General features: G+C 36.1%; 1 protein-coding gene across 1 annotated transcript in view; it reads right to left on the bottom strand.

Annotated features, from left to right (window-relative positions):
• LOC107679144 (MAM domain-containing glycosylphosphatidylinositol anchor protein 1-like) overlaps positions 1-13,705 on the bottom strand; it is a 181,564-nt gene that overhangs the window by 124,389 nt on the left and 43,470 nt on the right. Inside the window, exons 4-5 of the mRNA XM_016474603.1 lie at positions 3,257-3,453; positions 1,842-1,974 (exon numbers count right to left, since the gene is read on the bottom strand). Coding sequence (XP_016330089.1) covers positions 1,842-1,974; positions 3,257-3,453 — 330 coding nt within the window. The remainder of the gene's footprint in view (positions 1-1,841; positions 1,975-3,256; positions 3,454-13,705) is intronic.

Here is a 13,705-nt window from a genome sequence, read left to right as displayed (position 1 = left end):
AGATGGAGAGGGGGGGGGGGGGGGGGGGGGGACTGTTTGAAAGGGAAAAATGTTCCACCAGGTTGGCTCCTTTCTCTGAATAAGGACAATCTCTCTCTCTCTTCCCGATCTTCAACAGCTCTTTCAATCCCAGCCATACAATTATCCAATTAAAGCTTCATTTGAGCGAGATTGAGTCACATCAGTTGTTTCCTCTTGAACGATCTGTACAGATGGTGCCTGTACGTCTACATGAACGATGCAGTGCATAAACATATAATTAAACACAAAACACTGACGTATTAACAAAAGTATAGTAGGTGTATTTGTTTTTATCTTCTGATACATGCATAGAGCTGAAACCCCAAAGGTTTTTAAAATGTAATCAGTGATAAAGGTCATTAAATTGCCTTTGATTTAAATAAATATTGCATATGATACATTTTTTATACTAGTGAACCAAGTGCAAACAGACTCCTTTTGAGTCTCCTCGGATTTCTATTAAAGCAACAAGCCAGTTGAAACTGTGTGTTCCAGTGATTTTACCATTTAATCATAACATCACAAACTAGTACTTGCACTATGTAGTATGCACACTTTGCAGAGTTCGCAAACTTTTGTATACACAGAATGATGGCCTACTGCATTTGCTAAAATGTGAAGTACACAACAGAGGAAAGTGCATGGGATACTGTATCCCATGCTCGATTTGACCTTCAATTTCCAGTGTGATGAACAAACTGAAAGAAATATCAGTTTGTACATCTCATTAAATAATACGCTGAATCTTGAGACATTTTTATATAAAATTTGTTTAAGAAACCTTCAAAATGACAGCTAGGCATCAATTTTTGTTTCACTGATAAATTCTGATTCAACAGACACTCATCTGAATCTGAAACATGAAATATTAAGTCAAAAAGGAAAAATATAACAAGAATATAAAAGAATATATTTTACACTTATTATTCCTTTTTTGACAACATTTCTTAATAAATCTTTTAATACGATAGAATATAAATGTATGGATGTTAAATTAATGTTGTTATAAATAGATAGCAGAATGATATACACTACCACTCAAAATTTGAGATCAGTAAGATTTTTTTAAATGTTTTGAAAGTCTCTTATGCTCACTGAAGCTGCATTTATTTGAAAGTAACAATACAGAAAAACTGTAATATTGTGAAATATTATTTCAATTTAAAATAACAGTTTTCTATTGGAATATATTGTAAGCTTTCATAGGACTTCAGTGTGAAATACCATCTACTAAAGATACCTTATGAAACCTCTTGACAGCATGTGAAAAAGCATATATAAGAGAGACTGGGGCTAGTTGTCACAAGGGAAAGTTGACAAAGAATCATTGAAAGGATTTTTTTTCTTGAAAGACATTAATATTTTTATTCATCAAGGATGTATTAGGTTGATCAAAAAAGTGACAGTAGAGACATTTATAATGTTGGCGAAAAATCTATTGTAAATAAATGTTGATCTTTTTCATTCAGGAATCCTGAAAAAAAATCTATCACGGTTTCCTCTTTTCATGTTTCCTTAGCAGCAAATCAGCATATTAGAATGATTTCTGAAGGATCATGACAGGTCAACACATATCCAGGGGAAAAGGAACATTTGAGGAGAAAAATAATAAAAAGAACTGAAGGAGAAAAGACAGGCACTCCTAAAGTTTCTGTAAAACTAACGGCAGAAACGAAATTCCATACGCAGTTAATTTGTCCCTGTAATAAAATGAGCAAAATTAAAAAAAGCACAAAATTCATATGCAAAACTCACTACAGCTGCTGTATAATGACGGAAAGAGAGTGAATGTGAGCGTTTGAGCGTAAACGGGAACTCACTAGTGGTGTTGGCAAGGCGAAAGGTGACCGAGCTGTCTGGAATATCACACACGTTCCGGACGGACACCTGACAGGTGTAATTAGCAAAGTCCTGTGGACGGAGGTTTTTCAGTTTCAGCACCTTTGTCTCACCCTGCAAACACACACACATTCACACATCTGTTAGTCAAAACAGGCATTTATACATAATGACAACAAAATGTTGTTTGTCGGTCATCCTCCGGAAACAGTGTCATTTGTGCTTTTAGAATTTTTCTTTTTGTATAATTTGACTACTATTGAGTAATTCATATTTAAAATATGAAAACACATTTTCCCACCTGGGGCATCACAGAGTGTAACAGAAGTGCAAACTACGAAATACTACAAAAAAACACACTCATAAAGGTTGCAATATAAAGTAGCTGACTTTAACTGAAACCAACTGTAATGATGTCATTTCTTCAAATATGATGTCAGAAACAGGAAATGTCACAGCATAACAGGGTTCAAGTTAATGTAAATTAATACATTTGAATAATATTCCAATGTCAAAACAAAATTGAAATATAGTTACATTAAATTCTATATTATCCATTCAAATACAATTGGGTTCAATTGGGACATTAAATTTGGCTGATATTCCAAAAAAAAAAAAAAACATTCCGGAATTTCCTGTGCATTACACACTAAACAAGGTTCAATCCATCAAATAATGAGACTAAGTTCTGTATACTGTAAAATATGTCAGTAGTAATTCATGTGAGCACTAATGGGGCACAAAAGGTACCATGTCGTTTCCTATGAATGACCCTTGTATTTCTATGCAATGTCATTTTTCAATGTCAATTTGTGTGCATGATAAAGAGAGAATGAATTCAGGAATTTTAAATTAATCTCATTCTTTTGACTGCGTCCATCAGGAGAATGAATAATCCTCATTATTAATAGCAAAGCCATCAATCTCCATCCATCCCACCTTATTCAAATGGCTCTTTAATAATAAGTGCTCAGATTATGAATTCATCACTGATGGATCGCTGATTTATTGAGTACATTTCTCTGTGATTAAGCGCGTCTCCTGTGGTTATCTGCTACTCAAATGATTATTAACTCTAATTAAACTATTTTCTGTTTTAGGGGAAATAAGGCCTATAGAGAAATCATGCATATTGTCCAGCTGTGTGTAAGAGAGGTTTGGGATTTACTTCAGTTTGGGGAACTTAAACTCCCTTTCGGCACACCCAGAGACCACCCCCCCAAAAAAAAAAAAAATCAATAAAATAAAATACAATTAAATACAATTACATTAAATTAAATAGTGTTTAAAAAAACAAAAAATGTATTTTAAAGGTATAGGTATAGGTATAGGATTAAGGTCTATAAAATATCATTACCTCACTAAAACAACAACAGAAGTCATGATAATGTTGTACCTGTGTGTACAGAGGCTCGTAGATATCCACTCCGTTGTCTTTGCTCTGTTCGATTGGTTTATTTCCTCGTTTCCAGATAAAGCGAGCAGGAGGGTTGGAGTTTACCGTACAGCGTAAAAACACTGTTTTCTCCTGATAGTAGTTCCCTCGTACATCACCCACCGTCTGGTGCACTGTGAGCACAGGCTTATCCAGATCTGGAGAACCGACAAGAAGAAAGAGAATTCACTTAGATTGAGAAAATGTAATCTCTTTAAATGGAGTAATCTGAGAGGTAAATGCTCACAGAACCCATAATTATCAGAGTCTTGATCTCGTGGTCTCAAGACAAGACCACTATTTCCACTGTACCGAAGGTGGCAATTAACTCAACAACCAGTCAGCACACTATCTTCACCATTACACACAGATTTCACCAAGGTTTCGATGGATCTGAATAGCTGGTTAGCCATTTCACAAAGAGTCTCGTTGTTTGAATGAATGATGCAATAAATGTTCTCTAAAGACCAAAAGGTCTTTGGCTTCAGACTGAAGACTTGGCATGCATGGTATTTAAACTAGTTTTTTAGTCCTTTTTGGAATTCGATATTAAATATCACCATCAACTTTAACAGTATGAACAAGAACAGCTCAGAGAATCTAGCATCTCCTTGCATGTTTCACAGAAGAATGGAAATATGAATAAATGGCAGTAAAATGTTAATATGAATAAACACACACTGGCTACTTCAATATGTGCCAAACCAGACGCACACACACATAAACACACAGATCACCCAGAGAACAGTATCACATATGGAGGAAAGAGAGGTGAAGGTTAAATCTATGTGACTGTGTAACCCAGTCTGACCTCTGAGCTCTCGCTGTTCAGTGATTCCCACTGAATAAACAGGAATCTGTCTAATAGACTCTCTCACACTCTCACACACAGTCCTCTTTGTGTGTGTGTGTGTGTGTGTGTGTGTAGAGGGCACGCATGAATGACTTTATTTTAGCTTCTGATGGAAATGTAAGCATAACGCCTGAGTAAATTCAAAGGCAATAAGAAGCCCCAAATGAAAACATCACATCCGTCAGAGAGAGATTGACTGGGAAATATGCTGATCCGTAGGGAATTCCCTGCCAATTCCACAGAGATTAATCCGGTGAGCACACTAACCCACATCACAATGACCATGTCAAATTATCACTCAATTTTATTAGACGCACAGATCACCCAGAGAACAGTATCACATATGGAGGAAAGAGAGGTGAAGGTTAAATCTATGTGACTGTGTAACCCAGTCTGACCTCTGAGCTCTCGCTGTTCAGTGATTCCCACTGAATAAACAGGAATCTGTCTAATAGACTCTCTCACACTCTCACACACAGTCCTCTTTGTGTGTGTGTGTGTGTGTGTGTGTGTAGAGGGCACGCATGAATGACTTTATTTTAGCTTCTGATGGAAATGTAAGCATAACGCCTGAGTAAATTCAAAGGCAATAAGAAGCCCCAAATGAAAACATCACATCCGTCAGAGAGAGATTGACTGGGAAATATGCTGATCCGTAGGGAATTCCCTGCCAATTCCACAGAGATTAATCCGGTGAGCACACTAACCCACATCACAATGACCATGTCAAATTATCACTCAATTTTATTAGACGTCTGGAGCTAATCTGATGACCACAGGCCAGAGGAGAAAATCATGACACACTGACCCAACCCAATATACCAATGAGCAGAAACATTGATTTTCTGTGCAGTGGTGTGTGTGTGTGTGTGTGTGTGTGTGTGTGTTTTACGAAAGTCTATGGATATGGTAAAAATCGTCTATGGTAAAATCTATTTCACAATATTACTGTTTTACTGTAATTTTGATCAAATAAATGAAGACTTGGGGAGCATAAGAGACTTCTCAATCAATCAATCAATCAATCAATCGGTTAATCAAACATTTATTTTCTCACTAACACACATATGAAATCATTAAAGGTATAGTTCACTCAAAAATGAAAATACTTTAGTCATTTACTTGCCCTCATGTCTTTCCAAAGCAGTTTGAATCAATTTCAATCCAAAACTCTGATTCAAAAATATTTTTTGTCATTATTGTGTCAAAAAAAAACAACAACAAACTGTAAATTCTCTAGAAAAAAAAACACATTTCTGACATTTTTCAAATAATAAAAAGTGTTTTTTTAAAATCCCTACTCCTTCAGGGAACGAGGGTTACCATATGTAACCGAGACGTTCGTCACTTCTGCCAAAACGGCTCAACGATTTTTTTGACAGAATGGCACGTAGTGCACTATATAGGGGACAGGGAACGATTCAAACATGTCACGCTAACCACCGCACCGCACACACACTCCGGTCCAGAGACACGATAGCACAGAGCGGATCACATGCGTGAGTCAGCACAGACCACAAAATGTATCGGAGCTATTTGAATTCTACACAGAATGCTATATTTTATAGCAATATAGATGAGATTGTGGCTGGCATACCCTGTCAAATGCGGCTTTACGGAGCTCAACGGCTATGAACGGCTCTAGCCCAAGCTGTGATATAAACGAACGCTTTTGGCTATTTTAAAAAGAGGCGGGGCTGCTTGATATGTCCCGCCCTGTCTTCCTGTTTCAGTTAAAATGACATCAACACATAGAGTAACGCTGCGTGTTTCTAAGCATTTCAGGGGACCTTTAAGTTCTAAACTAAATGGTTATAATGGATGTTTGGTCAAAAAATTATGGTTCCTCTGAGAAACAAATAAACAAACAAACAAACATTCGTTTTAGACCAAATACATCAAGATACAGAATATACTGAACATCGCCAAAAGACTGATATCCCAGTACCCCAAATTCTAACCCACCAACACCAACACACACCCTTCTGCATTCAGAAGAGCACAAGCAGAAGCAGACGTTTGATCCCAGCATCTCGTGAATTATTTAGCACTCTTCATATTGCCTGAAATGGAGCATCACATGAGTGTGAGCAGAACATTTGGATATAATGAGCACATACGAATGGCCCAGAATGCACTGCGAGCCTACAAAGATCTTCTTTCAGGTTTTCCGCTCATTTTTCTGTTTAGATCACTTACAAATCAGTGTCAACATTTGCCTCATAGCTGTTCTCACACGCACCCCCAGTGTCTACATGGAGTCAGTGAGGAACAGTGTGTGAGCGAGCATGTCCTTTATTCTGTAATCATGCTTTTCCATTGTGTCATTACTGCTAGAACTGAGGGATTATTTGCATGTTTGAGAGTACAGCATAAAACCTGTGATCTCATAAACATGAGCTTTCTCTCCACCTGGTTGGTCTGAGGGCCACAATGCACCTGTTCTCTACCCTCTGTATCGCTTTCATAATTCAACTCACTCTCAATGAATATGCGTGAAAGGAAAGATATGAGTGAAATAATTTTGTGTCAGTGACTTTTACATGTGCATTAATTGCACAGAATATTAAGAAAGCATGGTCACATTTTATCTTATGGTTTAATTCTCACTATTAACAAATCATTAACTGAATTTGCCTCAATAAACTCTTCATTTGCTGCATATTAATAGTTTGTAAGGTAGTTGTGAGTTTAGGTATTTTGGTAGGGATGTAGACAATGTTCCCTCTAAGCTGTCGCGCACTTCTTCTATGCGCAGAAGAAATAATGTGGCGCAACGATCAGCGTATCAACGATATAATGTTTCATATCGTTCGGTATCGATATTTATTGACAATTTTTATAACCTTTTTTAAAACAAAGAGCAATAGAATTTTTTTTTTAATTTAACCACTGTATTTTTAAATTAACCCAATTTACTGAGACAAACAACAAATATTTTTTTTGTTTTAACAGTCAAACACAATAAAAATTTAACAAATATCTAATTTCAAATTTTTTTATGTACAGATTAAATAGGTCTTAAAGGGGTCATATGATGCGATTTCAATTTTTCCTTTCTCTTTGGAGTGTTACAAGCTCTTGGTGCATAAAGAAGATCTGTAAAGTTGCAAAGACTAAAGTCTCAAATCCAAAGAGATATTCTTTATAAAAGAGTCAGCCACACCTACCTAAAACGGCTCGTTCTAACACGCCCCCAAATACCTACGTCACTATCTGGGAAGATTTGCATAACGCCACCCAAATGTTCACACAAAGAAAGAAGGCGTAACTTTTATTCTCGCTGTAGTATTGTTGTTGCCGCCACCGCCATGTCGTGAAGGCGCTGTGTGTTTCGTTGTGAAAGCGAAACTACTTTGTTTGGCCTTCCAAAAGAGGTCGATATCGCGTCGTCATTTATAAATCAAATATAATTTCGTAAATTGCATAAACAATTATGAACAAAACAGCATCATGTATTCATGAATTGCTTAATACAAAGAGCCGAATCAAGAGAGGGCCTAACTTATTGTAAAAACAATATTTACAATTTTTAAATAAATGTTTTAAAATATATTTTTAATGAAAAAAATATTATTATTTTATTTTTTTTAAAGACAAACAATCTAAATAAAACAAATACAACTTCTGTGAAAAAAAACAACCTCTTCAAATCTGCGTATTCAGTGAATGGTCTTATAAACACACCCCATTTTCTCCATATTTGAATGTTTCCGCCTAGCGTTTGCGGCTCTGTGATTGGTGGTCCAGCTATGAAATTAGAGAGGGCCAAGCAATAGTAAATCAATGGGGGAGTAATTTCGACTGACAGAAAAATTGACCAATGATATCTTTCCTCTAAATGGGTGGGCCTTGTTATCACTAACTTTACAACAAGTTCCACCCGCTGTCAGGATCTCTCGAAAAAAAAAAATATATACACTGATAAACTAACTAGCTGTTATTCACGTCACGATGGAAGCTGCAAATAACGTAAGTGAGGACATTTACTAGGCCGCTGAGCCAATAATAATATTATTTATTATAAACACTGCTTATGTTTTCTCAGGTAACCTAAAATGTACATCATTTAGTTACATCAAGGTTCAAATCAAATATAAATAGCACATTTAAGTTAAAAGTTACAAACTTTTTTTGTGTGTGTGCTGTACAGGTCTGGTATAAATAATGTTTTTGCTCAGGTGGCCAAAATTTGTGCCCAATAGAGAAAAGTTTTGCTCCGCAAGAAAAAAAAAAATTAGAGGGAACATTGGATGTAGAACATGGTCATGCAGAATATGTGCTTTATAAGTACTAATAAACATAAAGCCAATATGTTAATGATAGGCATGCTAATAAGCAACTAGTTAATAGTGAGAATTGGTCCCTATACTAAAGTGTTACTGAAAGCACTAATAGATGGAACAGCACACACGACTTGACTAGTATTCAAAAATATGGATGTTGAATTTTCAGCCAATGTGAACAGGTACATTTCAGATACCTGCAGGTCCTGGCACATAAAAGACATTGTAATTACTTGAATATCACATTAACCAGAAAGATCTGTGGCTGAATTAAGCCCAAATGAGGTAAATAACACAGTAAAGCCCGAGGCAGCAGACATCTGATATCCTCTGTCAATATGAGATAATCCACAGTATCTAACAGCTGACATCCACAGGGGTTACTCTAGAGGTCACAAACGTGAGGGTCAAAGGTCAGTGTTCATATGAGTAAGTCAATATTCTCTGCACTTAACTTGTTGTACAATTTAATGGGTAAAACCAGTCAAGGTCATATTTCACCCACCCACCGAAAAAAGAGAAAGAAAGACATTATATTTTGCGTAAAGAAAATGAAGCCTGTTTTAGCACCATTCATATTATGTCATTACTTCCATGACAATTAAGCACAATTTAGCCTATAAATTCTCATTACTGCAATGCCTCTGGAAAGTTTTACTTTTGAGTTTTTTTGTAATTCTCATTATTCTCAATGGTGCTTCTCATTAGATCCTCATCATTATAACACAGTCATTTGCAAAATTAAGGTTTATAAAAAACATGAAATGCAGTACAAAAAGGATAAAAGCCTTTTAATGATAACAAATATTTTAAAATACTTCTATATAACAAAAATATATAAACGCAGAAAAAATAATGCGGGTCTTCACAACAAGTATGATTTTAAAAGCTATAAAATTAAGATGGGAGTTGTGAGAGAACTTAAAGTCAAGATGTGAGATACATGCAAGTGAATGCATTATCAAAAAAAAGAAAGAAAAAGAAACATTTAAATTAAAACTGGAAAGTTTTGAAGTTTAAAGTTTTACTGTAATATTCAGTTATGAAATTGTGCTTAAGAATTTTAAGAATTACAAAGTAAAAAAAAATAAAAAATGGGTGACCTTTAATTTCATGCCAACTTTAATATTAAAGCGTCTGACTTGCAAGATCTTTGCAAGTGAAAAAATTGAATACATGTATTACTGAAGTCTGTTTGCTCTCCAATTAATCTCATTGGATTTTAGGAGAAACAACGAGATATTAAAGAGATCTCATTTGTGATTTTTCTTTGACGACTACAAGAAGCCCCAATTAAATTGTCCAGAGATCAGCGGTTGCAGGCGATTTTAATAAACACCCTCTAAATGAGAAAGCAGATTAGGGATGGACTTTCAGTGCTGATCCCAAACCTCCAGACTCTCAGCACACCTGCAGCCTCCTCTTCCTCATATCGGCTAATTACACTCGGCCCTTCCTCGTCTCTGCCCCGCAGCAGGAAATTAGATATTTAGTCAACCCCACTGGCTCGGCACCAAGAACCTTCGGAGTGCTTTGAACTAGGGTGCGGTTTTAATTAAAAACCCCAGGCAAAGCTCTGAGAGCTGAACTCCTCTGGGTGAGGGGGTCACTAACCCTCCCAACACTTCCCAGGTTGCCACCTCCAAACGGGATCAGAATTCCAGAGGAGAGACACCGAGGGACGACGCTCTCTCTGGACAGACAAAAAGAGACTTTCTATAATTGCTTGTGCTCTGACTGTTCTGTTAATTGCCCTAGATTTTCTTGGGACGATGGCACACATAAATACAAACTACACATGCACACATAAACAGTCGTAGCTGTTGTCTACAGATGGTGTTGTACAGTGATGCTGTTTTTTAATTGGCCTCCCAGAGTAATGACTGCTGTTAGAAGTAGTTTTTTTTTTGGCTCTAGCTAGATTTTGGTAACCATGCCATTTGTCTTACCAGACGAGCTATCGACCTGTCTGGGAATATTTAGGCACCTAATAACTGAGAGCAGGACTGAACATTTCACTTGTGGTTTGGGAAAACATTGAGTGGTTCGGCATAATGTTTGCTGAGGTAAGAATCAATAGTACTTTTGCTCTTACTTAAAGTTTTAGATTTGAACAAATTCATAACCCAAAGTATTACATTTTTGGCACCTAACTAACCCCTCAGACAATAATGATACAACAAATCGAAAAATGCAATGCAATTGCACTTCTGGCCATTACAATATGCCAGTAATTATATGAATTTTTTTAAATCTGATATAGAAAAAAGCACACTGCTTAAAATAGACAAATTGCATATTCATAAAACAATAAAAAGGGACCTCTGGGATGCAGATTAGACTTGGAAAAACACATAATTCTATCTATGACCACTAGATTCGTTTGGATGTGGTCTGAAACAAAGTTTACTGTGAATTCCGAAACAAAATTTTAAAAAGTTGTCATACTTTATATGCACAAACACACTATCATTACATGTGCACAGCAACTAAAAATGATTTATGACAAAAATAGAGTTAAATATGGCATTATCCATTACTATCCCACAAAATAACCCATACAAATTTCAAGAAATCTGAATCTGTCACAAGTTACACTCTTAAAAATAAAGGTGCTTTAAAAGGTTCTTCACAGCGATGCCATAGAAGAACCATTTTTGGTTCCACAAAGAACCATTCAGTCAAAGGTTCTTTAAAGAACCCTCTCTTTCTTACCTTTTTAAAATCTGAAGAACCTTCTTTCACCACAAAGAAACTTTTGTGAAACAGAAAGTTTCTTTTGATGTTAAAGGTTCTTTATGGAACCATTTAGACAAAAAGTTCTTCTATGGCATCATGAAGCACCTTTATTGTGTAAGTGTAAGACCTGGGGCCAGATTTACTAAACAGGGCAAATTAGCTTTAGAGGGCAATTCCATAAAAGCGCCGATGAGAGGGGAAATTCTGCGGGTGATTTACTAACAATGCGCACATTAAAGAACACAGACGCAGCCAGATCATATCCATAATGACCAGCGCAATCTACCAAGAGCAGCGCAGATTACCTCCTGCTTTAAGACATGCTTTTTTGGGGCATTAAATAATGGCGCAAATATCAGTAATTTGATGAGCGCAAATGTTAGCAAATCACGTTGCATGATTAATTTGAATACTCTCCTCCCATAAATTTCGCGGCTGAAAGGGAAACGCCTACAAAAGCATATTTAATAAGGTCAGGCGCAAAAATAACTGTGTCCACGCCTTTTCAGAGCTAATTCTTCACTGCACGTCTTTAGTAAATCCTGACAGTTCTATTTTAACGGCAAAAGACGGTTTGCGCTGGCGTAAACTGTTAGTAAATCTGTTCCTTAGTCTAACAGATGGTGGCTTTGTTCTTCATTATTTTTTTTTTTTTTTTTGCAAACTATGGTTAAAACTCCCAACAAAAGTACAAAAAAAAGTATTTTGCTCGCATTAGAGTATAATTCTTACCATTCAACTTGAACCAAGTTGCAGTTACAGTAAAGTTTTATTTGCCAAAGACGATTTCCACACATTTGGCACCTGACAATTTGTGAGTGTTAATTTTGGAACCTGTGCATGCATGTGGCCGCTAATACCCGTCTGCCCGCCTGTGCCCACCTGTTTATCTCAGCACGCCGCTGTTTGGACACACTCAACACTTTTATCTCCTTCTTTCTACAGTTACACAGTCACTCTTTCAATCTTGAGCTCTGCATATCCCTCTTTCCTTACTGTTATATGACTGTAGAAATGTCATGTGTGCCATAAACTCTTTACGGTGATCTGGAGAAGGACTTAATGGGGAGGGTAACCTAGTTAGCAATTCAAATCATATAATGAGCAAACACCCAGAGTAGCCCAAGGCAATTCAACACCTCTAATCATTCAAAATGACCTCTCTGATCTTACTGATTATTGACAGATATTGATTAGGTGTTGTTGACAAGAAATCCTTTACATTTAAAACACCACCAAGCCATTAAAGGAACATCTTGTGATCTTTAATTTGACGGTAGTTTGTGACTAATTTAATTATATACTGAATCAGCCTTCCTTTAGACTGTTAATACTGGTAACTGTAAAAGCCACATCAGCACTCACTACTGTGAGCTTGGTTGGGTTTAGGAGGGAGAATTTTCTATTACAAAGACAGTTTGTGCAAATCGATTCGAAACTGGTTGAAGAAGGAAGACAAATCTTAGAGTTTAAAGGAACAGTTCACTCAAAATGAAAATTGCATACAACTGTGCTATATTGCAAAGTCTTCTAAATTCACATGGCAGCTTGTGTTCAACTCATATGGACTATTTTGATGCATTTGTTTTTTGCTTTGTACCTTGATGAAGCATGAGAGTCACTAAAACTGAAGATTATTTCAAAATTCTCCCTAAATAACAGAATATGGGTTTTCATTTTTAGGTCAACTGTTCCTTTAATTGATTTTACTGTAACTGATGGTGAAATCTGCTCGCAAACAGATAGTTTAGTCTCAGTTAAAACCTGACTGAGCCAATGTACTATATCGTGCCAGTCAACAAACAGAACAATGTTGAAAATCCTGCCACAAAAACACAGCATTTGCATTACTTAGGAAAGTCAACCTATGAATGGCACATTAAAATGTGAAAGCAGAAAGCATTATCTTTAATATTACAAAAGTCAGTGGCCTTTCAAAGCTATTTTCAAGCATTCATGATACTACTCTGTATATCCCAGCAGTGGTTCACACACACTGAAAGTCAGTGGTTCACACACACTGAAAAACAGCACTTGATATTGTTTAGGCTTCAAGTGAGTCATTTAGATCCTGTAAGATGATTGTCTATTGAAGACACAGTCAGAACTCACGGTACTCATGAAGTATAGTGTGCACACTAAGCCAAGGGTCAAGAACAACACAGTGTCGATACAAAGCCAACATAAATGCTGTTTGCAACCCATAATACTTTCATAATGTGACATTCATTTCAGAGTACAATGGGATCTTCAATGAGAAAAAAAATTAAGAAGCTTAAAAAAATAATTTTATGTCAACTGAAACCTAAACTTATTTCTGAACTAGAGCAAACTGGTTTTTGTATTTTATTGTTACATTTTGATGAAAGATTACAATTACAAACATTTTTAAATTCCATTAAATAATTTTCCTAAATTTGAATAATGGTTACAAACCAGACGTGGAATTACAATTTGAATATGGAAAATTTCAAATATAAAGAATTCACATAAAAGTAATACATTAGAAATGTAAATAAAACAAAGGTTGTT

The sequence above is a fragment of the Sinocyclocheilus anshuiensis genome, unplaced genomic scaffold, assembly GCF_001515605.1.
Source record: "Sinocyclocheilus anshuiensis isolate Anshui unplaced genomic scaffold, SAMN03320099.WGS_v1.1 scaffold300, whole genome shotgun sequence".
Taxonomy (NCBI): Eukaryota; Metazoa; Chordata; class Actinopteri; order Cypriniformes; family Cyprinidae; genus Sinocyclocheilus; species Sinocyclocheilus anshuiensis.
Note: the sequence above shows the minus strand (reverse complement) of the source record. Positions and strands in the feature narration are given on the sequence as shown.